This window comes from Bufo bufo, chromosome 3 (genome assembly GCF_905171765.1).
Source record: "Bufo bufo chromosome 3, aBufBuf1.1, whole genome shotgun sequence".
NCBI classification, from domain to species: domain Eukaryota; kingdom Metazoa; phylum Chordata; class Amphibia; order Anura; family Bufonidae; genus Bufo; species Bufo bufo.
In genome coordinates this window covers 626,842,874-626,869,886 of record NC_053391.1, presented here as the reverse complement: position 1 = coordinate 626,869,886, position 27,013 = coordinate 626,842,874, and the positions used below count along the sequence as shown (strand labels likewise).

The window sequence follows — 27,013 nt, the reverse complement described above, 5'->3', positions numbered from 1 at the left end:
GAACACATGAGAATATAAACATTGTCAATAGACAACCTATTTATATGAGACTGAAATATAATCCCAAGGTATATAAGATAATAATAAAAGAAGGAAACATTAAGTAACGAGCAAAAAAAAACGGGGGTGGGGGGAGAGTGAACTATTTCAAGTGTTTATTTCTTTAAATGTGGATGATTATGGCTTACAGCTAATGAAAACCCAAAAGTCAGTATCTCAGAAAATTAGAATACTATATAAGACCAATAAAAAAAATAAGTATGTACAGTATATGCACTCAATACTTGGTCAGAGCTCAATTTGCATGAATTATCAATGCAGCGTGGCATGGAGGAAATCAGCCTGTGGCACTGATGAGGTGTTTGATAGCAGCCTTCACCTCGTCTGCATTGCTGGGTCTGGTATTTCTCATCTTCCTCTTGACAATACCCCATAGATTCTCTATGCTGGCCAATCACAGTGATACCGTGGTTATTAAACCAGGTATTGGTACATTTGGCAGTGTGGGCAGGTGCCAGGTCCTGCTGGAAAATGGAATCAGCGTCTCCATAAAGCTTGTCAGCAGAGAGAAGCATGAAGTGCTCTACAATCTCCTGGTAGACGCCTGCTCTGACTTTGGACTTGATATAACATAGTGGACAAATACCATCACTGACTGGAAACTTCACACTGGACCTCAAGCAACTTGGATTGTGTTCCTCTCCACTCTTCCTCCAGACTCTGGGACACTTATTTCCAAATGAAATGCAAAATTTACTTTCACTTGAAAACAGGACTTTGAACCACTGAGCAACAGTCCAGTCCTTTTTCCCCTGAGCCCAGGTAAGACACTTCTGACGTTGTCTCCGGGTCATGAGTGGTCTGACACAAGGAATGTGACAGTTGTAGCCCAGGTCCTGTATATGTCTGTGTTTAGTGGCTCTTGATGCAGTGACTTCAGCCACAGTCCACTCCTTGTAAACTTCCCCCAAATTCTTAACAATCCTTTCAAGGCTGCGGTTATCCCTGGAGCTTGTGCACTTTTTTCTACCACACTTTTTCTTTCTCAACTTTCCATTAATATGCTTGGATACAGTAATCTGTGAACAGCCAGCTTCTTTACCAATGACCTTTTGCGGCTTACCCTCCTTGTGGAGGGTGTCAATGACTGTCTCCTGGACAACTGTCAAGTCAGCAGTCTTCCCCATGATTGTGTAGCCTACTGAACCAGACTGAGGGACCATTTAAAGGCTTAGGAAACCTTAGCAGATGTTTTGTGTTGATTAGCTGATAAGGGTGTGTGACACCATGACTCTACAATATTGAACTTTTTCACAATATTCTAATTCTCTAAGATACAGAATTTTGGGTTTTCATTAGCTGTAATGTAGATCACTCTGTATGTAATGAATCTATAGAATTAGAGATGAGTGAATTTCAGGTTCTGAAAATTACTGGTAAAAGGTGAATTTCGTTACTACGGACTATAACGCAATTCTATGACGAAATGCATAACGGAATGCCTTTAGAGGCATTCCGTCATAACAGAAGTCTATGGGCTGCAAAACGAATCCGTCCTGTTTCCGTTATGCAGGAGAGGACTCCCCTGCATAACGGACACGGAACGGATCCGTTTTGCAGCCCATAGACTTCTATTATGACAGAATGCCTCTAAAGGCATTGCGGCATAGAATTGCGTTATGGTCCGTGGTAATGGAATCCATAACTCAATTCACCTTTTACCAGTAATCGAAGCGTGAACGAATTTCAAAATATTAAATTCGGTCATCTCTATATATAATGAGATTCACTTTTTTAATTTAATTACTGAAATAAATGTACTTTTCGATAATATTCTAATTTATTGAGATGCACCTGTATAGTCTCGGCACCAGTCAAGAGTGGGATGGTGATCATCCTCATTTAATGCCTTTCTGGAGGGTTCAAGAGGATGATGGATTAAGTGAACCTACATTAAATTTAATTAAACACCCAAATGGAAGCGCTGCGCTTTAGACATGTTGTTGCTCCGGTTTGTTACTCTGCTATAAAACCAGTGGTAAGAGGTTATACAACATATTTATATGGCATTTCTCGCATTACATACCTGGCTAGCTCTCGTACATTGAACTTCCAGTGTGTGTTCGGTTCCAGGAATATAACTCCATATCCGTTCTCAAGGGCCTGATAACACAATGTATGAGGACAAGAATTACAGACATACTACACCATACCACCAGAAACCAGGTTCCGTTTTTTATTTGGATCTGTAGACACAATTTCCATTAGGCCAGGATCTTCGTTTCATTTTAGCACTAGCCAAAAAGTGTGTGAACATGTTACTTGCAGATTTTGTCACAAATATGCCCCAAATCTCACCCTTTGCGTTCCAGAGGGTCAATTTTGCACCGAAAATCTAAACAATTAACATGCTGCAGAATTCTAAGATTCACACCGTGTACTTGAGATTTTGATCTCATCTAAACAGCTAACACTGTATTACGCTGCTGATTTTCCACATAAAAATCCACATGTAATATGCTCCATGTGCAAGTACCCTAAGGCCTCTTGCACATGAACGTATGCTGCCCGTGCTGCGGAAAGCAAATTGCGGTCCACAATGCACGGGCACCGACTTGAATGGGGTCTGCGATCCGTCCGTTCCGCAAAAAGATAGGACAAATTCTATCTTTTTGCGGAAGGAAAGCACGGAACGGAACCCCACGAAAGCACTCCGTAGTGCTTCCGTTCCGCACTGCATGTCCGGATTTGCAGACTAATTCAAGTGAATGGGTCTGCATCCGCAATACGGCCACGGGGGACACACGGCCGTGTGCAAGAGGCCTAAGACTGATGTCACACACAGCTCTTTGTAACAGCAAAGCCAGAAGTAGATCCAGCAGGAAGTAGTTGTTTTATATTTCTTATTCCTTTTCAATCCGCTTCTGGCTTTAGATTAAAAAAAAAAAAAAAAAAAAAACTGCTGTAAAAAGCTATGGGTGACACCACCCTAATGGAGGAAAAGTGATATAAAAAAAATAAAAAGGCAGATTCATTGGACCATGGTCGGCCCAGAAGACACGGTCCATGTGTTAGCCCTCTTTCACACTGGCGTGTGCGGCCGTTGCCATATTGCGGATCCGCAATACACGGGTGGCGTTCCGTGGGAATTACGCATCACGGATGCGGACCCATTCACTTGAATGGGTCCGCAAATCCGGAGATGCGGAACCACGGAAGCACTACAGAGTGCTTCTGTGGGGTTTCGTCCTGTACTACCATTTCGCAAAAAGATAGAACATGTCCTATCTTTTTGCGGAACGGCCGGATCGCGGATCCATTCAAGTGAATGGGTCCGCGATCCGCTGCGGCTGCCCCACGGACTGTGCTCTTGTATTGCAGCCCGCATTTTGTGGGCACACGCCAGTGTGCCGCACACGCCAGTGTGAAAGAGGCCTTAAGCACATCTTCTGGTCTAGTTGCAGCTCTCCTGACCCATACTGACTGTATCGTACTATTGCATCGTACTCGCATCATGATGGGAATACACGGCAATAGCTTCGTGATTACTATGTTACAGTCAGTTTGGGTCAGGGGTGCCACAGTCTGCCCAGGAGATACGGACAACACCTGAACCGTGTTTTCTGGGCAGAGTTCTGACTTCTTTCCTCTCTGACGTTGAAGGGCTTAGTATTTTAGAACCAATTTTTTTAATTTTCAAGACCAATTCAGTTATGAAGTCAGTTTGTGGGGCTTACACAAAGAAACCACCCAATAAATTACCTCAATTTAGAAACTACACCCCTCAAATTATTCAAAACTGATTTAACCCTTTAGGTGTGCCACGGGAATTAAAGCAAAATTTAAGAGTGTCATTATTTGTGCAGATTTTCCTGTAACACAGAAAACAAACCTCAATATAATGGGGTCTGTCAGGTTCTGGTGTGAATACCAGCATTTTGCTGCATGCAGTGGTATTTCGCCCTTTATTTTTCCTGAAAATATCTGCCGCAGATGTGCATGTGGCCTTGGCTGTATTTAGATGGTGTAAATGCTGAGAAGATAAAGTTTCCTTACCATGGCTGCATAAGGCTTCATATGCCAGGCCACAATGTTGGTGTTATCTATGATAATCGGAGTCCTCCCTCTGGTCATTGCTTTGCGTGCTAGAAAGAAAAAGATTTTCTAAAAACAAACTTATGCATACAGCACTGGACACTTCCACAAGGGGTTGTCTCACTTCAGCTAATGGCCTTTATCATGTACAGAAAGTTAGTACAAGGGACTTCCTAATGTATTGTGATTGTCCATATTGCCTCCTTTGCTGGCTGGATTCATTTTTCCATCACATTATACACTGCTCCTTTCCATGGTTATGACCACCCAGCAAATCCAGCGGTGGTGGTCATGTTTGTACACTATAGAAAAAAGCAGCGGCTCATATGCACTCCCATGGTCCCAACCACCAAAGAGACTGGTGCTTTTTCCTCTAGTGTGCAAGCACAGCCTCCTCTGCTCGATGGATCCAGCCAGCAAAGGAAGCAATATGGACAATCACAATACATTAGTAAGTGCCTTCTATTAACGCTCTCTACATGATAAATGCCCTTAGTTGAAGTGAGACAACCCCTTTAAATACTTTTGTGTTAAAAAAGACAAACTAATTATGGCAGTGATACCTTGATTAGTCAATAAAGGTATTACTGCTATAATATTTTTGTCTTTTTTTTTTAACACAAAAGTATTTAAAGGGGTTACTATCTAACCCCTATAATGCCTGGGCACCCCATACAGGTTATACTTATCCCTCTCCCCGGCACCCGCGTTGCTCCTGATGCCCGCCCGCACAGCCGCCGCTGCATCTCCCTGGCACACAGATCTATGACGGGTTGGCTCATTCCCGTCGCCGGATGTTTTGATCCGTGCGACCGGGAGATGCGGTGGCCGTGCAGGCATCAGGAGTGACGCAGGGGTAAGTATAACCTTTATGAGCTTCCCGTGCATTTTGGGGGGCATTATAGGGGATGGATAACCCCGTTAACATCACATAGATTTTGGCTATATATCTCCATAATGCTTTACACAGGACAAATTAGGTTTGGTACAGCGTTAGGCAAAAGCCTGTGAGAGTTTACAATCTATATGAAATAGAGGTAAAATGAGTAAGCAGCTCCAGTGGAAGACGTATTGGAGGCTCCTAATGGAACCTCTGCCGCAGATGTGAACCTAGCCCAAGTCCTCCCTGGGACTGCCTCCATCTACTGACGTTCAGGGACTGCCTCTGAGAGTTATGGAGAGAGGTCTGTAGTAAACAGAAGGGGCATAATCTGTTATAGTGGTAACACACATGGACATCAAAGTATCAACACCCACAATGTTGGCCACATGGTCAGGTGGAGGACTGAACGGTGCCGACTCATATCATGCCGAGGAGTGACACGATAAAGAAACAGCCAAAGCCCCCCATAATGGAGACAAATCTGCTAGATCGGCGGTATACAGGACATTGTGTACACATAATATGTCACCTCTCTTCTGATTCCACTTGTGAGCATCTTGCAGTAGATCAGGATCGTAGATGTAGGTCCCATCTTCCATTAAGAAATAGTCATCGGTGCTAAACACAACCGCGCTGGGAAAATCCCTCTTCAGCTTCCTGAAAATGGAAAACAGGAAAAGAACTCGGCAAGAATATCTTGTAGATAAAACCATGCGGCTGCCATACATCATGTCCAACATCTTATTCTCTCCCCCTTATCATCCAGCGTCAGCCCTATACATCAGAGTGTAATAACCTGACAAGCATTACCAGCCAGGTCTTCAATCATACGGATGGCTTGCTCTTAGCCCCAGAAACGTACCAAGATGCTGCAGAATTTCTTCTAGAGATGTGCATCATTTAATCCTAAATATTTGTTACATTGTACATATGACCATATTTTATGTTTAACTTCTGCCTGCATCCTCCTCCTACTGAAATTAAAGGGGTTCTCCAGGCTTTTAATATTGATGACGTATCAATCAGATCGGAGGGGGTCCGACACCCAGCACCCCCGCCGTTCAGCTGTTAAAAGGGAATGCGGGCTCAGCGCCGTCTCCAGTCTCTCTTCCTGTTCGTCATAGGAGCAGCGAGCAGGAAGAGAGAAGGGAGACGGCGCACTTTCATACAGCTGATCGGTGGGGGTTCTGGGTGTAGGACCCCTGCCGGTCTGATACTGATGACCTATCCTGAAGACAGGTCATCAATATTAAAATCCTGGACAACCCCTTTAAAAAAAAAAAATTTTTTTTGATGGCTTATAGGACTGAAATCCATGTGCTTGCCCCCAAAACTACAGAATTTAGAAGAATGGTGCTGAATTTCAGTTGCAGAAAATTTCTGCCACAAAATGTGCAGTGTGCAAAGGCACCCCACCCTTTGGGAATAAGGAGCGGTCTGCAGCACAAGTGACTGCACATTATAGAGAAAGGCCATAAGGCTCTTCCAGGGGGATAATTTTATCAACCACTGTTTGCCAGGAAAGTTTCGTAAAATAAAGTGGCATCATTTTTTGGTTTTAGGCCACTCTCACTGCTTAAAGGAAGGAGCGTTGCTTCCCACTGCCCAGAAAATGTACGTCATGATGTGGCTTGATTTCTGGCACACTGAAGGCGCGGAGGCCCTCTGGCATGACACAACACTCTTGATAAGTTCTCCCCTAGTTTTCAGTTTTCACTGGCTGTGGCTCCTGGTTGGGGAACAGGGCACTCCACTCATGTTTTGGGTAGAAAAAACTGAATGAAAAACCTAATCAAAATGCAAACTATGAACTGGGCCTAATGAAAACCTCTATCCTGTGTGTACTCTAACACTGAGCACCTGCACAGAGCTGCCACTAGAGTAATACACCTCATCTGTGGCACAGTGTCAAGTGTATATTGTGCCGGCTGCCTGGCACTGCCCCAGATGGTATCTGCATTCTCACAAGCTGCTAAATGAAATATCCAGCACAGTATCTGACAATGGAATAATAATGCTGATGTTTAGTGTCACATATCACATTAGGAGATGCTTTCTCCTCTCTCATTCGAGTGCCGTGTGTACTGGAGGGGACGGCACAGCCTCGGACTTTTCTAGCTAATACCAAGTAAAGAACTATACAGGAAACCTACCAGTGTTCTACCAACACATGATATACAGGACACCAATCTGATTCAGGCCACTAAGGCCTCTTTCACACGGGCATTACGGGAACACCCGCGATTTTTCCGCGCGAGTGCAAAACATTGTAATGGGTTTTGCACTCGCGTGAGAAAAATCGCGCATGTTTGGTACCCAAACCCGAACTTCTTCACAGAAGTTCGGGCTTGAGTTAGGTGTTCTGAAGATTGTATTATTTCCCCTTATAATATAGTTATAAGGGAAAATAATAGCATTCTGAATAAGAAATGCTTAGTAAAACATCGCTGGAGGAGTTAAAAAAAAAATTATAATTTTACTCACCTTAGTCCACTTGATCGCGATGTCCGGCATCTCCTTCTGTCTCCTTTACTGAACAGGACCTGTGGTGAGCATTCATTACAGGTCAAGGACCTGTGGTGACGTCACTCCGGTCATCACATGATCCATCACCATGGTAAAAGATCATGTGATGGATCATGTGATGACCGGAGTGACGTCACCACAGGTCCTTGACCTATAATGAATGCTCACCACAGGTCCTGTTCAGTAAAGGAGACAGAAGGAGATGCCGGGCATCGCGATCAACTGGACTAATTTTTATTTTTTTAACCCCTCCAGCGCTATTTTACTATGCATTCTGTATTCAGAATGCTATTATTTTCCCTTATAACCATGTTATAAGGGGAAATAATAATGATCGGGTCTCCATCCCGATCGTCTCCTAGCAACCGTGTGTGAAAATCGCACCGCATCCGCACTTGCTTGCGGATGCTTGCGATTTTCACGCAACCCCATTCACTTCTATGGGGCCTGCGTTGCGTGAAAAACGCAGAATATAGAGCATACTGCAATTTTCACGCAACGCACAAGTGATGCGTGAAAATCACCGCTCATGTGAACAGCCCCATAGAAATGAATGGGTCGGTATTCAGTGCGGGTGCAATGCGTTCAACTCACGCATCGCATCCGCGCGGAATACTCGCCCGTGTGAAAGGGGCCTAAAGGAGATATCCAAGACTGAATGGCCCCCCACTGCAATACCCTGGCTCGCGTTTTGGCTTTCCGTTTGTGAGATCCGTTCAGGGCTCTCAGAAGCGGTCCAAAACGGATCAGTTTTGCCCTAATGCATTCTGAATGGAAAAGGATCAGCTCAGAATGTATCAGTTTGCCTCCGATCAGTCTCCATTCTGCTCTGGAGGCGGACACCAATACGCTGCCTGCATTTTGTACTATCAGGGATTTTGAAAATGGGTTTTGGACTGAAAATTGCTCGATCCTTATCCTGGCCTGCCATCTGGTGGCCAAAATAAGAATTGCAGCATGAACACTATAAGCCTCGTCAGCGAGACTGATAGTGTTCAGCGCAACTACCGATGCCCCCATTGGCCGCAAGGGGTGTCGGTAGGAAGCCCGAGCTTCCGGGTTTTTGTGCATTTAGATGCCATGATCTCACTTGATCACGGCATCTAAAGCCTTTAATTACCGCGATCGGCATTATTGCTGGTCACAGTAATTAGCCACAGGTCTCTGCTGTTTGAAACAGCAGAGACTTGCCGACCATGACGCCCGCTGCACGTGCAAGCTATGCCATGTTCGCACATCACTCCAGCGCCGTACATGTACGGCACTGGTAGCGGATGGGTTAATGGGGTTTTCCAGGACTTATACAGTATCTCACAAAACTGAGTGCACCCCTCACATTTTTGTAACTATTTTATTCTATCTTTTCATGGGACAACACTGAAGATATGACACTTTGATACAATGTAAAGTAGTCAGTGTACAGCTTGTATAACAGTGTCAATTTGGTGTGCCCTCAAAATAACTCCACACACAACTAGGGCTGCAGCTATCAATTATTTTAGTAATCAAGACACTGCCGACACTCCAGAGATCTTCCATCCTCTTCTTCACGAGCTGCACTGGGACCTGACGTCACACAGCATCAGGTCATAGTGCGCGCTGTGTGCTGACGGTGTGTGTACGTCAGGATCCAGTGCAGCGCTGTGCGGGCAGGCGGGTGACCATGGAGCGTGAGTAATAGCAAGCTATTGGTCACATGGCACAAACGAACCATCGATGCAAAAAAATTTGCATCGAGGATTTTTTTGTGTCGAGTTAATCGATTAATTTGAGTAACTGTTTCAGCCCTACACACAGCCATTAATGTCTAAACCGCTGGCAACAAAAGTGAATACACCCCAAGTGAAAATGGCCAAAATTGTGCCCAACTAGCCATTTTCCCTCCCCAGTGTCATGTAACTCGTTAGTGTTACAAGGTCTCAGGTGTGTAAAATGTGATGATATCGCTCTCACTCTCTCTCATACTGGTCACTGGAGTTTCAACATGGCACCGCATGGCAAAGAACTCTCTGTGGATCTGAAAAAAATAATTGTTGCTCTACATAAAGATGGCCGAGGCTATAAGAAGATGGTCAACACCCTGAAACTGAGCTCCAGCACGGTGGCCAAGACCATACAGGGGTTTAACAAGAACAGGCCTCGCCATGGTCGACTAAAGAAGTTGAGTGCACATGCTCAGTGTCATATCCAGAGGTTGTCTTTTCAAAATCGACGTATGAGTGCTGCCAGCATTGCTGCAGAGGTTAAAGGGGTGGGGGTCAGCCGGTCAGTGCTCGGACCATACGCCGCACACTGCATCAAATTGGTCTGCAGGTCTGTCGTCCCAGAAGGAAGTGTTTCCTAAAGATGATGCACAAGAAAGCCTGCAAATAGTTTGCTGAAGACAAGCAGACATGGATTACTGGAACCATGTCATGTGGTCTGATGAGACCAAGGTAAACTTATTTGGTTCAGATGGTGTCAAGTCTGTCTTGCCTACTGTCAAGCATGATGGTGGCAGTGTCATGGTTTGGGGCTGTATGAGTGCTGCCGGCTGTGGGGAGCTACAGTTCATTGAGGGAACCATGAATGCTAACATGTACTGTGACATACTGAAGCAGAGCAGGATTCCTTCCCTTTGGAAACTGGGCCACAGGGCAGTATTCCAGCATGATAATGACCACAGAGACACCTCCAAGATGACCACTGCCTTGCTAAAGAAACAGAGGGCAATGGTGCTGGACTGGCCAAGCATGTCTCCAGACCTAAACCCTATTGAGCATCTGTGGGGCATCCTCAAACAGAAGGTGAAGGAGCACAAGGTCTCTAACATCCACCAGCTCTGTGAAGTCGTCATGGAGCAGTGGAAGAGGATTCCAGAGGCAACCTGTGAAGCTCAAGTGAACTCCATGCCCAAGAGAGTTAAGGCAGCGCTGGGAAATAATGGTGGCCACACAAAATATTGACACTTTGGGCACAGTTTGGCTATTTTCACTTGGGCTGTACTCACTTTTGTTGCCAGCGGTTTAGACATTAATGGTTGTGTGTTATTTTGAGGGCACACCAAACTTACACCATTATACAAGCTGTACACTGACTACATTACATTGTATCAAAGTGTCATATCTTCAGTGTTGTCCCATGAAAAGATAGAATAAAATATTTTGAAAAATGCACTCAGTTTTGGGAGATACTGTATACTGATGACCTATTCCCAGGATTGGCCATTAGTATCAGAATGGTGGGGTGCGTCACCTGTCACCCCCACTAATGTGCTGTTCTATGTACCATACTATAAGATACTTCATACTAGACAAAGCACAGCGCCGTACATTGTATAGTGGCTGTGCTTAGTACTGCAGCTCAATCCCACTCACTTGAATGCGACCCATGGATGTGACATCACAGTCCTCAGAAGACCTCACAGTGATCAGCAGAGGTTTCAGGAGTTAACCCCCCACCATCAAATGCTTTTAGGGGTTAAAGGGGTTGTCCAATATAGGGTGTGTGCCCGAATAAAAAAAATACACTTGCCTCTCCATGGTCCTGCCAATCTGCAGCAGTCACTGGACCAGGCACTTTTGGTCCGGCAGGAACGGAGCCAAGGCTCTGAAAGACCACAGACCATTGATGGACCCAGTCAGCACAGGCCTTACGACCACCCAGCAGTGGTCATGCTTCTGAGGCTCTGACATGGGGGTGATTTGAGGTCCTGATATGGGGGTCTGATAAATATTTTTTTCTTATTTTCCTCTTATCATCTGGTACTTCTTATAAAGTGAAAAATATGGTAACTAAATGCAAAAGGTGATGGCCTATGAGCACTCCAGCGGTCCCGGGTGGCACCTTTTATATATTGTACAAGCAGAAACACTGCTGGATTACACGGTGCTCGTAACCCCTGCAGCTGAGCAGTGTATAAAGTGAAGGGGAAAAATGCATCAAGCCAGCAAAGGAGGCAATATGGACAATCACAATACATTAGTAAGTGCCTCATATTAAAGGTGTTCTCTACTTTTTCTTACTGATGATCTATCCTTTGGATAGGTCATTAGCATCTGATCAGCGGGGGTCCAACACCCAGAACCCCCAGCAATCAGCAGTTTGAGAAAGCAGCGGCACGCAGCCTTCTAGATGCTTCCCAGAGGTCAATGATGCCACGACTATAGGTCACATGGCCTGGGCGCAGTTTAGCCCCATTAAAGTGAATGGTGCTGAGTTGCGCCCAGGCCACGTGACATAGTTGTGACATCACTGACCTGTGGGAAGCAGCGAGAAGGCCGCAGTACCACTGTCTTCCCAAACAGCTGATTGGCGGGGGGTCCCGTGTGTCGGACCCCCGCTGATCAGATGCTGATGACCTATCCAAAGGCTAGATCATCAGTAGGAAAAGGGTAGAGAACCCCTTTAACTTTCTCTACATGATAAATTGCCATTTTCTGAAATGAGACAACCGCTTTAACATCCCTGCAGTGCCACTGCAAGTAACCTGAGACATTCATTAAAACGAATGGGCCGTCCATGAAATGTACATTCCCTTCTGGAATCATTGCTTCTGGGAGTGAATCCTGTGATTTACAGAGGGATCAGTGTGCACTGCCGTTATTGGGGCTGCTCACCCACACCACTCACATTTACTAACCGGTTTGCTCCAAAAATCTGTCTAGGGTTTTTACACTGTTTTCTGACATGTTCAACAAGGGGCTGGACCTAACTGAAAGAGGTGGAGATTGATGGGAAAGGTGCGGCTGAAGATGCTCCACAATTCTGACGTAAAAATCAGAGAACAGTATCTGTCCCTGCACCGGTTTTATCATCCAGCCGGAGCCCCTGTGATAAATCCGATGCAGGTCTAGACCGCCGGTCTAAGCTTATATCATCATGTAACTCTGGGCCACAGTTGTGAATGTTTCCCTTCTGAAGGGATCTGTTCCTATTTATAATAAAAAATAAATAAATATAAAAAGATTTATACAGATGTCAGTTTTAGGCTACTTTCACACTGGCGTTTTGGTTTCCGTTTGTGAGATCCGTTCAGGGCTCTCACAAGCGGTCCGAAACGGATCAGCTTTGCCCTGATGCATTCTGAATGGGCTTGGAGCGTTTTGGTGTCCGTCTGACGAAACTGAGCCAAACGGATCCGTCCTGACACACAATGTAAGTCAATGGGGATGGATCCGTTTTCACTGACACAATCTGGCACAATAGAAAACGGATCCGCCTGGGCTATGTTAAAGATAATACAAACGGATCCATTCTGAACAGATGCAGACGGTTGTATTATCTAAACGGATCCATCTGTGCAGATCCATGACAGATCCGCACCAAACGCAAGTGTGAAAGTAGCCTTACTTCAAGCAATTCTTCCTATATGTCATGCTTAATACCATAAAGGAACCTGCTGCCCAAAGAAAAAAAAAATATATAATTATTATGGAAGCGCTCACTAGTATGCAGTAGGTGCGAAGGTGCCGGGAGTGAGGCGCTGCGAGCACTGCCGTTACTAACCCTCTCTGGTCTTCCTTCCTGGGGTCGCGCTGCAACTGTCTTGAATGCGTACAGCGTCAGGACGCAGTCAGGTGACAGTGTAGCGTGGAGAAGATCAGGGAACGAAGAATACAGGGGAGACCACCAGACCTGCAGAGAAGCAGGAGAGGTAAGTGAATTTATTTATTTTAAGGTCTGATCTGAGGTCTGATACAGGGGTCTGACATGGAGGTCTGATACAGGGGACTGACATGGAGGTCTGATACAGGGGACTGACATGGAGGTCTGATACAGGGGTCTGACACGGAGGTCTGATACAGGGGACTGACACGGAGGTCTGATACAGGGGACTGACACGGAGGTCTCATACAGGGGTCTGACATGGAGGTCTGATACAGGGGACTGACATGGAGGTCTGATACAGAGGACTGACACGGAGGTCTGATACAGGGGACTGACATGGAGGTCTCATACAGGGGTCTGACATGGAGGTCTGATACAGGGGACTGACATGGAGGTCTGATACAGGGGACTGACATGGAGGTCTGATACAGGGGTCTGACACGGAGGTCTGATACAGGGGACTGACACGGAGGTCTGATACAGGGGTCTGACATGGAGGTCTCATACAGGGGTCTGACATGGAGGTCTGATACAGGGGACTGACATGGAGGTCTGATACAAGGGTCTGACATGGAGGTCTCATACAGGGGTCTGACACGGAGGTCTGATACAGGGGACTGACATGGAGGTCTGATACAGGGGTCTGACATGGAGGTCTGATACAGGGGACTGACATGGAGGTCTGATACAGGGGACTGACACGGAGGTCTGATACAGGGGACTGACACGGAGGTCTCATACAGGGGACTGACATGGAGGTCTGATACAGAGGACTGACATGGAGGTCTGATACAGGGGTCTGACATGGAGGTCTCATACAGGGGACTGACACGGAGGTCTGATACAGGGGTCTGACATGGAGGTCTCATACAGGGGTCTGACATGGAGGTCTGATACAGGGGACTGACATGGAGGTCTGATACAAGGGTCTGACATGGAGGTCTCATACAGGGGTCTGACACGGAGGTCTGATACAGGGGACTGACATGGAGGTCTGATACAGGGGACTGACATGGAGGTCTGATACAGGGGTCTGACACGGAGGTCTGATACAGGGGACTGACACGGAGGTCTGATACAGGGGTCTGACATGGAGGTCTCATACAGGGGTCTGACATGGAGGTCTGATACAGGGGACTGACATGGAGGTCTGATACAAGGGTCTGACATGGAGGTCTCATACAGGGGTCTGACACGGAGGTCTGATACAGGGGACTGACATGGAGGTCTGATACAGGGGTCTGACATGGAGGTCTGATACAGGGGACTGACATGGAGGTCTGATACAGGGGACTGACACGGAGGTCTGATACAGGGGACTGACACGGAGGTCTCATACAGGGGACTGACATGGAGGTCTGATACAGAGGACTGACATGGAGGTCTGATACAGGGGTCTGACATGGAGGTCTCATACAGGGGACTGACACGGAGGTCTGATACAGGGGTCTGACATGGAGGTCTCATACAGGGGTCTGACATGGAGGTCTGATACAGGGGACTGACATGGAGGTCTGATACAAGGGTCTGACATGGAGGTCTCATACAGGGGTCTGACACGGAGGTCTGATACAGGGGACTGACATGGAGGTCTGATACAGGGGTCTGACATGGAGGTCTGATACAGGGGACTGACATGGAGGTCTGATACAGGGGTCTGACATGGAGGTCTGATACAGGGGTCTGACATGGAGGTCTCATACAGGGGTCTGACATGGAGGTCTGATACAGGGGTCTGACACGGAGGTCTGATACAGGGGACTGACACGGAGGTCTGATACAGGGGACTGACACGGAGGTCTGATACAGGGGACTGACACGGAGGTCTGATACAGGGGACTGACACGGAGGTCTGATACAGGGGACTGACATGGAGGTCTGATACAGGGGTCTGACATGGAGGTCTGATACAGGGGTCTGACATGGAGGTCTCATACAGGGGTCTGACATGGAGGTCTGATACAGGGGTCTGACATGGAGGTCTCATACAGGGGTCTGACATGGAGGTCTCATACAGGGGTCTGATATGGAGGTCTCATACAGGGGTCTGACATGGAGGTCTGATACAGGGGACTGACATGGAGGTCTGATACAGGGGACTGACATGGAGGTCTGATACAGGGGTCTGACATGGAGGTCTGATACAGGGGACTGACATGGAGGTCTGATACAGGGGACTGACATGGAGGTCTGATACAGGGGACTGACATGGAGGTCTGATACAGGGGACTGACATGGAGGTCTGATACAGGGGACTGACATGGAGGTCTGATACAGGGGACTGACATGGAGGTCTGATACAGGGGACTGACATGGAGGTCTGATACAGGGGACTGACATGGAGGTCTGATACAGGGGACTGACATGGAGGTCTGATACAGGGGACTGACATGGAGGTCTGATCTGACGTCCTGATATGGGGTGTGATCTGAGGCTCTGTCATGGTCATCTGGTACTTCTTATAAAGTGAAAAATATGGTAACTAAATGCAAAAAGTGAAATTTAAATATTCTATAGATTCATTACACACAGCGTGATCTATTTCAAGCTTTTATTTCGTTTAATGTTATTGATTATGGCTTACAGATAATGAAAACCCAAAACTCAGTATCTCAGAAAATTATATAGGACCAATTTTAAAAAATGATGTTTAATTACAGAAATGCTGGCCTACTCCAAAGGTATGTATAAGCTGGAAACCAGGTTGCTTTGTTAGTGGCCTTCCCCTCGTCTGCATTGCTGGGTCTGGTGTCTCTCATCTTCCTCTTGACAATATCCCATAGATTCTCTATGCTGGCTAATCCGCGGTTATTAAACCAGGTATTGGTACATTTGGCAGTGTGGGCAGGTGCCAGGTCCTGCTGGAAAATGGAATCAGCGTCTCCATAAAGCTTGTCAGCAGAGGGAAGCATGAAGTGCTCTACAATCTCCTGGTAGACGGCTGCGCTGACTTTTGATTTGATTGGTCTGTTTCACAGATCAGTTTTGTCCCCATTCATTGTCAGGGTCTATCAGAAGGCATTCCATTCCATTTTGTAGCATTTTTTTGACCAGACACCACACCACTTCAAGCTGATCCAGCATGAAAATCAATGTAAGTCAATGGTGCTGGATCCGTTTTTTTTTTATTTTAGGGGAAAAAATGGATCCAGCACCCATTGACTTACATTGATTTTCATACGGTTTGTTCAGTTTTGATTTTATACAACCGGATTTGGACGAAATGGATGCATCCGGATGTATTAAATGGCATGGATCCGTTTCATTCCGGTTTTGAGATCCTCTGCCGGATCTCAAAACCGGAATATCACAAAGCAAGTGTGAAACAGGCCTAAGGCCTCTTTCCGCGCGGGTGCGATGCGTGAGGTGAACGCATAGCACCCGCACTGAATCCGGACCCATTCATTTCTATGAGGCTGTGCACATGAGCAGTGATTTTCACGCAGCATGCTACTCTTTGTGCGTTTTCCACGCAACGCAGGCCCCATAGAAGTGAATGGGGCTGCGTGAAAAGTGCGGATGCAGTGCGATTTTCACGCACGGTTGCTAGGAGAGGATCGGGATGGGGACCCGATCATTATTATTTTCCCTTATAACATGGTTATAAGGGAAAATAATAGCATTCTTAATACAGAATGAATAGTACAATAGGGCTGGAGGGGTTAAATAATTTAAAGCACCTTAATCCACTTGTTCGCGCAGCCCGGCTTCTCTTCTGTCTTCTTCTTTGAGGAATAGGACCTTTGATGACATCACTGTGCTCATCACATGGTCCATCACATGATCTTTTTTTACCATGGTGATGGATCATGTGACGGACCATGTGATGAGCGTAATGACGTCATCACAGGTCCTTTTCCTTCTGCACAGCAAAGATAAAGACAGAAGAGAAGCCGGGCTGCGCGAACAAGTGGATTAAGGTGAGTTAAATTATTTAACCCCTCCAGCCCTATTGTACTATGCATTCTGTATTTAGAATGCTATTATTTTCCCTTATAACCATGTTATAAGGGAAAATAATACAAAACACCTAACCCGAACGACTGTGAAGAAGTTCGGGTTTGGGTACCAAACATGCCGATTTTTCTCACGCGCGTGCCAAACTCGCGCTGAAAAATTGCGCATTTTCCCGCAACGCACCCGCATCTTATCCGGGCCAAAAACATGACACCCGTGTGAAAGAGGCCTAACAGTTCACCAACATCAACAGATGACATGGCTCCAAAAGCCATCACTGATTATGTAAACTTCACACTGGACCTCAAGCAACATGGATTGTGTGCCTCTCCACTCTTCCTCCAGACTCTGGGACCTTCATCTCCATGTGAAATGCAAAATTTACTTTCATTTTAAAACAGGACTTTGACCACTGAGCAACAGTGCAGTCCCTTTTCCCCTGAGCCCAGGTAAGACGCTTCTGACGTTGTCTTTGGGTCATGAGTGGCCTGACACAAAGAATGCTACAGTTGTAGCCCAGGTCCTTGATATGTCTGTGTGTGTTGGCTCTTGAAGCACTGACTCCAGCCGCAGTCCACTCCTTGTGAATCTCCCCTAAATTCTTGAATGGCCTTTTCTTGACAACTTTCCATTAATATGCTTGGATACAGTACTCTAACCCTTTGTGGATTACCCGCCCTTGTGGAGGGTGTCAATGACTGTCTACTGGACAACTGTTAAGTCAGCAGTCTTCCCCAGGATTGTTTAATCTACTAAACCACACTGAGGGACAATTTAAAAGCTTAGGAAACCTTTGCAAGTGTTTGTGTTAATTGGCTGATCAGAGTTCTACCTTGAGTCTACAATATTGAACTTTTTCACAATATTCTAATTTTCTAGTCTAATCACCTAACATTAAAGATATAAACAGTTAAAATAGATCACTCTGTGTGTATTGAATATATAGTAGTTTCACTTTTTAATTGAATTACTGAAGTAAATTATCTTTTCAATGATATTCTAATTTATTGAGATGCACCTGTATATGTATTTTATGAAGTGTCTGTAATCTGGTCGTAAAAGACGTTGGTGGGTCTTTATACTGATGATTATTGATTAGTGTTTAAATTATATTAAAAAAAATATATATACTTTTGAGACCATTATGGCTTATGAGAAGATTATGGCTACGTTGTTTCATTGTTGCCTATTAGATGTCAGTTTTAGCAGTTTTTCTGTGTGTATTTTCAGCTTTTTCTGAGCTGATGGGCAGAGACTAGCTAGTTTCACATCTGCTCATATACTACACATGCAGAAACAGGAGTTCTTAGTATAAGGTCCACCAGCACAGGCCTCTTAAAGAGTCTTCTGTACTTTCACACAATTCCATTTAACCTCTTAGTGACCACCCATATGTGTTTTTACAGCGGTCACTAAGGGGCCTTAGGCTGGGCCGCCGATTTTTTACGGGGAGCGGGTACCCGGCTCTCACATGAGAGCCGCGGCCCTCTTCTAACAGCCCAGACCGGCAGGAGTGCCGATCCGGGCTGTTTAACACTTTACATGCCGCGGGCAATGGCACCCGCCGCATGTAATGTGCTGACAGAGGGAGCGTACTCCCAATGTCTCTATCACGATCAGTGTGGGGGAGAAACTCCACACTGAACACAGGAGGGAAAAGGAACAGTAACTGGGCCTGAAAACTAGGGAAGAAACAGGTCACCTCCTAGACAACCCTAATCCGGGCCCTGACTACCTATCAATATGAATAGACCTTGAAGGTAGTAATATTCATAAGCAGGATACCTAGGCCCTGGAATATAGGACCAGAGACAACCCATTCCTCCCCAGATGGTCGAATGGAAGTCTCTGTCTCAAGCCCAGATACAAACAACAGGAAAAATAACAAATACAAACAAACGCAAAACTTAACTTCTGTAGAGATGGAAGAACAGGAACACCAGAGACGACCTGACACCAGCTCAGCCAAACCCAAATTAAGCTATCAACCGCATAGTCAGAAGGGTGGGGTGAGACTATAGAGGGTAGAAGTGATGACCACTGAGCAACAGCTGAGAAAAGGGAAGTGGTCATTAACCCTATCAACACTGAATCAAGAGAAATCAAGGAGGCTGTTAGATTCCTCCACGCTCAGCCAATCTCCTTGAATTCCTGACATCAGTCACCTGAGGGACCGTGACAGTCTCCCATCGGCACCCCGCAAATGTGATTGAAGGGTGCAGATGTGTGTGAAGGCTACCTGGGGTCTGATGTAGGCCCCAGACCAGCCTTGAGTAATTTCCAGCAGGCTGTGCCTCTCTGGCGCAGCCCGCTGGTCAATGTTAGGTCAACTATAGGGATAGTGCATTGCATTTTAAAAGCAATCAAAAACCTGTCTGTTATAGACCCCTTGTGGGACTATTAAGTGCTAAAAAAAAGAGTTAAAAAAAAAAAAATCCCATAAAAATTACATTTTTTTTCCATTGAAAATACGCTTTTCAATGAAAAAAATAGAAAAAATAAATAAAGAAAAATTGTATTGCTGCGTCCGTAACGACCCGGACTACATAAATATCATGTAAATGATCCCCTACGGTGAACGCCGTAAAAAATAAATAAAAAAAAGACAGAATTGCTCATTTATTCTTAGTTGCCACTGAAAAAACGTAATAACAAGCGATCGAAAAGCGCCATTTACTCCAAAAGAATACCAATGAAAAATACAAGTCATCCCGCAAAAAGCCAGCCCTCACACAACTCCAAAGAAAGAAAAATAAAAAAAAGTTATGGGTCTTGGGAAGCGGCAAAGCAAAAACATATTTTTCTTTAAAAAAATAAAATTTATAACGTAAAAACGCAGTGGCAGTATTGCTGTTTTTCCCATCTCTCTCCCAGAAAGAGTTAATAAAAGTTAATCAGAAAGTTATGTGTACCCCAAAATGGCGCCATTAAAAACTACAACTTGTCCCGCAAAAAACAAGCCCTCATAAAGCTATATAGACAGCAAAATAAAAACGTTATAGCTCTTAGAATGAGACGATGAAAAAAAGGAAGAAAAAATCTTGGTCAGTAAGGCCCAAAACAGGCTGGTCACTAAGGGGTTAATAGACAATGGTGTAAGTAGAAAATTTTCTAAATCACTGTCTTTCCTGACACAACAAATTTCAATTTAAATTTTTAACACCCTGCCTTCTGGGAACTTTTAAAAAATAAAAAACTTTGGGAAAATTGTTTCCTTTGCATTGCCATATTCTGACACCAGTAACTTTTTATATTTCCATCTGCAGAGCTGTGTATGTTTTTCTTTGCAAGGCGATCTGTAGTTAATACCAGGTTTAGGTACCTATAGGTACCACCTCTGGGACCCGCACATATCAGACATTGGGGGCATATTCTACAGATATGCCCGCAATGTCCAAGATGGGAATTCCCCTTTAAATGGCATCTGTCAGCAGATTTGTACCTATGAATACATGTGCGCTACAGGTCCTCTCCACTTTGGCAAGGCCAGGTGTGATGACATCAAAGTGCAGAAGGTGCGGCAGTTGCAGAGAGAGCAGAGCCTCTAGGTGTAATGACAACGCCCCCGTTGCTCCTAGAGGCTCATTTGCATATATTAAAACTTCATTTTTCTCAGCAATGCGGACACATATGAAGATGTAACAAGTGGGTACAAATCTGCTGACAGATGACTAGGGCTACACGGTGTCATGTTGTGTGACAATAAGTTGCGTAACATTTTTTTATAATAATGGTCAATGGTGTGCGACTGTGACAGTCATGTCGAAATATGTTGCAGTGTGACACCAATGACTATCATTATAAAAAATGTTGTGTGACTTTCAGCGACACATGACGCCGTATAGCCCTAGCCTAAGGGTTTGGCTACACAGCGATCTTGGTCGCGTGACTCAAGTGGCACCCAAGGATCACAGTGTAGCAGTGCAAACGCATTCATTTCTGTGCACGAGAGGTCGCATGACCAAGATTGTCGTGTAGAAGAGACCTTAAAGTGAATTTACACTGCACGATTGTTGGGCAGATTATCAGGAATGAACGTTCCTGTGAACACTCGTTCTGGACAATCTGCCCATCTAAATGTGCCGCCGATCACCCGATCGGGTGATCTTAGCGCTACTGCAGGCGTCCTTCCCGACAATCGGCTTCTCCTTGGCCAGTGTAAACCCGCCTTTAGGACTCGTTCACACATGCAAGTTTTCCGTTTGGACACGATGCATGTTGTGAACGCATAGCATCCGGACTGAACCTTGACGCATTAATTTCAGGCCTTGTCTCATTTCTGCGTTCAGGAAAAATCACGTGTTCTACAGTCAGGTCCATAAATATTGGGACATCGACACAATTCTAACATTTTTGGGTCTATACACCACATCAATGGATTTGAAATGAAACGAACAAGATGTGCTTTTACTGCAGACTGTCCGCTTTAATTTGAGGGTAGTTACATCCAAATCAGGTGAACGATGTAGGAATTACAACAGTTTCCATATGTGCCTCCCACTTGTTACGGGACCAAAAGAATAATTATACATCAAACTTTCACTTTTTAATACTTGGTTGCAAATCCTTTGCATTCAATGACAGCCTGAAGTCTGGAACGCATAGACATCACCAGACGCTGGGTTTCATCCCTGGTTATGCTCTGCCAGGCCTCTACTGCAACTGTCTTCAGTTCCTGCTTGTTCTTGGGGCATTTTCCCTTCAGTTTTGTCTTCAGCAAGTGAAATGCATGCTCAATCGGATTCAGGTCAGGAGATTGACATACCATTCCACTTCTTTCCCTTAAAAAAAACCTCTTTGATTGCTTTTAGAGTATGCTTTGGGTCATTGTCCATCTGCCCTGTGAAGCGCGCGTCCAATGAGTTCTGAATATGAGCAGATAATTTTGCCCGAAACACTTCAGAATTCATCCTGTTGCTTTTGTCAGCAGTCACATCATCAATAAATACAAGAGAACCAGTTCCACTGGCAGCCATACATGCCCACGCCATGACACTACCACCACCATGCTTCACTGATGGGGTGGTATGCTTAGGATCATGAGCAGTTCCTTTCCTTCTCCATACTCTTCTCTTCCCATCACTCTGGTACAAGTTGATCTTGGTCTCATCTGTCCATAGGATGTTGTTCCAGAACTGTGAAGGCTTTTTTAGATGTCGTTTGGCAAACTCTAATCTGGCCTTCCTGTTTTTGAGGCTCACCAATGGTTTACATCTTGTGGTGAACCCTCTGTATTCACTCTGGTGAAGTCTTCTCTTGATTGTTGACTTTGACACACATACACCTACCTCCTGGAGAGTGTTCTTGATCTTGCCAACTGTTGTGAAGGGTGTTTTCTTCACCAGGGAAAGAATTCTTCGGTCATCCACCACACTTGTTTTCCATGGTCTTCCGGTTCTTTTGGTGTTGCTGAGCTCACCGGTGCGTTCCTTCTTTTTAAGAATGTTCCAAACAGTTGTTTTGGCCACGCCTAATGTTTTTGCTATCTCTCTGATGGGTTGGTTTTGTTTTTTCAGCCTAATGATGGCTTGCTTCACTGATAGTGACAGCTCTTTGGATCTGATCTTGAGAGTTGACAGCAACAGATTCCAAATGCAAATAGCACACTGGAAATTAACTCTGGACCTTTTATCTGCTCATTGTAATTGGGATAATGAGCGAATAACACACACCTGGCCATGGAACAGCTGAGAAGCCAATTGTCCCATTACTTTTGGTCCCTTAACCACCTCCGGACCGCATAACGCAGGATCGCGTTCCGGAGGTGGCAGCCCTGCGCAGAGTCACGCATATATGCGTCATCTCGCGAGACGCGCGCGTTCACAGGATCGGAAGGTAAGCGAGTGGATCTCCAGCCTGCCAGCATCTTAATGGAGCCTGACAGGGGGGTGATCAATGAAAGGGGGGTGATCACCCCATATAGACTCCCTGATCACCCCCCTGTCATTGATCACCCCCCTGTAAGGCTCCATTCAGACGACCGTATGATCTTTACGGATCCACGGATCGGATCCGCAAAACACATACGGACATCTGAATGGAGCCTTATAGGGGGGTGATCAATGACAGGGGGGTGATCACCCCATATAGACTCCCTGATCACCCCCCTGTCATTGATCACCCCCTTGTAAGGCTCCATTCAGACGTCCGTATGATTTTTACGGATCCACGGATACATGGATCGGATCCGCAAAACACATACGGCATCTGAATGGAGCCTGACAGGGGGGTGATCAATGACAGGGGGGTGATCACCCCATATAGACTCCCTGATCACCCCCCTGTCATTGATCACCCCCCTGTCATTGATCACCCCCCTGTAAGGCTCCATTCAGACATTTTTTTGGCCCAAGTTAGCGGAAATTATTATTTTTTTCTTACAAAGTCTCATATTCCACTAACTTGTGTCAAAAAATTAAATCTCACATGAACTCACCATACCCCTCACGGAATCCAAATGCCTAAATTTTTTTTGACATTTATATTCCAGACTTCTTCTCACGCTTTAGGGCCCCTAGAATGCCAGGGCAGTATAAATACCCCACATGTGACCCCATTTCGGAAAGAAGACACCCCAAGATATTCGCTGAGGGGCATATTGAGTCCATGAAAGATTGACATTTTTGTCCCAAGTTAGCGGAAAGGGAGACTTTGTGAGGGAAAAAAAAAAATATATCAATTTCCGCTAACTTCTGCCAAAAAAAAATAATTTCTATGAACTCGCCATGCCCCTCATTGAATACCTTGGGGTGTCTTCTTTCCTAAATGGGGTCACATGTGGGGTATTTATACTGCCCTGGCATTTTAGGGGCCCTAAAGCGTGAGAATCCAAATGTCTAAAAATGCCCTCATAAAAGGAATGTGGGCCCCTTTGCGCATCTAGGCTGCAAAAAAGTGTCACACATCTGGTATCGCCGTACTCAGGAGAAGTTGGGCAATGTGTTTTGGGGTGTCATTTTACATATACCCATGCTGGGTGAGATAAATATCTTGGTCAAATGCCAACTTTGTATAAAAAATAGGAAAAGTTGTCTTTTGCCGAGATATTTATCTCACCCAGCATGGCTATATGTAAAAAGACACCCCAAAACACATTGCCCAACTTCTCCTGAATACGGCGATACCACATGTGTGACACTTTTTTGCAGCCTAGGTGGGCAAAGGGGCCCACATTCCAAAGAGCACCTTTCGGATTTCACAGGTCATTTACCTACTTACCACACATTAGGGCCCCTAGAATGCCAGGGCAGTATAACTACCCCACAAGTGACCCCATTTTGGAAAGAAGACACCCCAAGGTATTCCGTGAGGGGCATGGCAAGTTCCTAGAATTTTTTATTTTTTGTCACAAGTTAGCGGAAAATTATGATTTTTATTATTATTATTTTTTTTCTTACAAAGTCTGATATTCCACTAACTTGTCACAAAAAATATAGGATTACACTTACTGGTAATCATTTTTCCTTGAGCCTATGACAGCACCCATGGATAGCATCCGCCCCCTTCCTCAGGACAGGAAACAGGCTGTGCGCCTCTTCAAAAGGGAGGTACAACCCCCAACATGCCAGTCCTATTCCAAGAACTAAGGAGACAAAAAAACAGACTACACCACAACAAATCTACAACAGAACAAACGCTTATATCCGTGTGTACATAGAAGTATATATAAACACACACGTATATCTCTCTCTATACATATATATATATATATAAAAAAAACATATATATATATATATATATTTTTTTTTTTTTTTTTTTTTTTTTTTTATGGGAGGGTATTAGGCGGGTGCTGTCATAGGCTCAAGGAAAAATGATTACCGGTAAGTGTAATCCTATATTTCCCCCCTCGCCTATGACAGCACCCATGGATATCTAGGCGAGATTATCTAGGGTGGGACAACTGCTTGAAAGACTTTACGCCCAGACCCTAAACCTTCCTGTGAAGGAAGCTGCAGTCTATAGTGCTTAAAGAAGGTATGAGAAGAACTCCACGTAACAGCTCTGCAAATCTGGTCAATAGAAGCGGAAGCTCTTTCTGCCCAGGATGTAGACACCGCTCTCGTTGAGTGTGCTCCAAACCCGGCAGGAGGAGGAACCCCTTTAGAGGAATATGCGAGATAAATGGCTTGTTTTATATATCTGGCAATGGACTGAGAGGAAGCAGGGGAGCCCTTCTTCTGTCCCTGAAAGGAAACCACAAGTTTAGAGGACGACCTCCAGTCCTGAGTGGCAGAAAGGTATTGAATTAGACACCTTCTAACATCGAGGCAATGGAATTCCCTTTCCTTCTGATTCTTGGGTGAGGAACAGAAGGAAGGTAAAACTATATCTTGAGACCGGTGAAAGGATGATGAAACCTTTGGAAGGAAGGCAGGGTCAGGAGATAAAATAACCCTATCTTCTAAAATATTAAGATACGGTCTCTCGATTGAGAAGGCCGATATCTCGCTCACTCTTCTAGCTGAAGTAATGGCTAGCAAAAAAACTAATTTATAGGTTAGGATCCTTACTGAGATATCCTCAATAGGCTCAAAGGGATCCATGGTTAAGGCAGACAAGACTAGATTTAGATCCCAGGGGGGGAACTCTAGACTTCTGGACGGGAGCAAGTTTAGAAATTGCAACTACAAATCTTTTAATCCAGGGGTGGTCTGCTAACTTATACTCAAAGAGAGCACTTAAGGCAGAGATATGAACCTTCAAAGTACTAGGCCTCAGTTTTTTATTCCAGCCCTCCTGGAGGAAGCTAAGGACTAGAGGCAACTCGGGGGGCTCCAAGACATTAACTGGCTTATCTGCAAATCTAAGGAAGGCCCTCCAAACCCTCAAATAGATCTTAGAAGTAACAGCTTTCCTACTGGACAAAAGGGTGTTTATCACTTCCCCAGAGAGACCCTTCATTTCTAGGATCTGCCTCTCAACAGCCAAGCTGTCAAGTGCAGGCTCTCTAACTCTGGATGAAGTATCGGCCCCTGCACTAGTAGCCCCGGGAAGACAGGAAGTACCCAGGGATCCGCTACTGACATCCTCCTTAGCCAGGAAAACCAGACCCTCCTGGGCCAAAAGGGGGCTATAGTAATTACTAGGGCCTTCTCCTCCCGAATCTTCCTCAGGACTCTTGGGAGTAGTTTTATAGGAGGGAAGGCGTACAGGAGGCCTACTCTCCATGATTGGGCCAATGCGTCCACCGCCGTGGGCTGCTCTAATGGGGACAGAGAGAAGAAACTTTTCACTTTTCTGTTTCCCCTTGTGGCAAAGAGATCTACCACCGAGAGACCCCAAAGAGCCACAATGTCGCTGAAGACCTGTTGATTCAGGGACCATTCCCCCTGTCGAACACAATGCCTGCTCAGAAAATCCGCCGTCACATTCTCCTTTCCCTTTAAGTGTACTGCTCTGATCGATGGAAGGAAACCCTCTGCTAGCTCGAAAATCTCTTTGGTGAGAGACATTAGGTCTGGAGATCTGGTCCCCCCCCATACGATTGATATGAGCTACTGCCGTCATGTTGTCTGAGTAGACCAAAATATTTCTGCCTTTTAAGAGGTGGAGGCTCCTCTTCAAGGCCATGAGGATCGCTAGAAGCTCCTTGAAATTGTGAGATTTGGGAACTATCTCCTGATTCCACTGTCCCTGCAGAAGTAGAGAATCTGTGTGAGCTCCCCAACCCCAAGGGCTTGCATCTGTAGTCAGAGTAAGGGGATCCTTCCTTGACCAAGGGACTCCTTTTTGAAGGTTGGAAGGCACCGTCCACCATTCTAGATCGTTTAACGTTAGATTTGAAAGGGAAAAGAGAGAATCCAAGGATTGGGGATCTTTGTCCCAAGCCCCCAGGATCTGCAACTGAAGTGACCTCGAGTGGAAGTGGGCCCATTCCACCCCCGGGATTGCGGCCGTCATTAGGCCTAGAACTGACATAGCTTCTCTTAGAGAGATGGAGTGGCGGGCTACAATGTCCTGAAC

The 27,013-nt window shown here is 45.4% G+C and overlaps 1 protein-coding gene across 2 annotated transcripts in view; it reads right to left on the bottom strand.

Annotated features, from left to right (window-relative positions):
* Positions 1-27,013, bottom strand: part of N4BP2L1 (NEDD4 binding protein 2 like 1) — a 43,357-nt gene that overhangs the window by 4,789 nt on the left and 11,555 nt on the right. For both annotated transcript variants that reach the window (XM_040426144.1, XM_040426143.1), the window contains exons 2-4: positions 5,508-5,635; positions 4,057-4,145; positions 2,087-2,163 (exon numbers count right to left, since the gene is read on the bottom strand). In XM_040426144.1, coding sequence (XP_040282078.1) covers positions 2,087-2,163; positions 4,057-4,145; positions 5,508-5,635 — 294 coding nt within the window. The remainder of the gene's footprint in view (positions 1-2,086; positions 2,164-4,056; positions 4,146-5,507; positions 5,636-27,013) is intronic.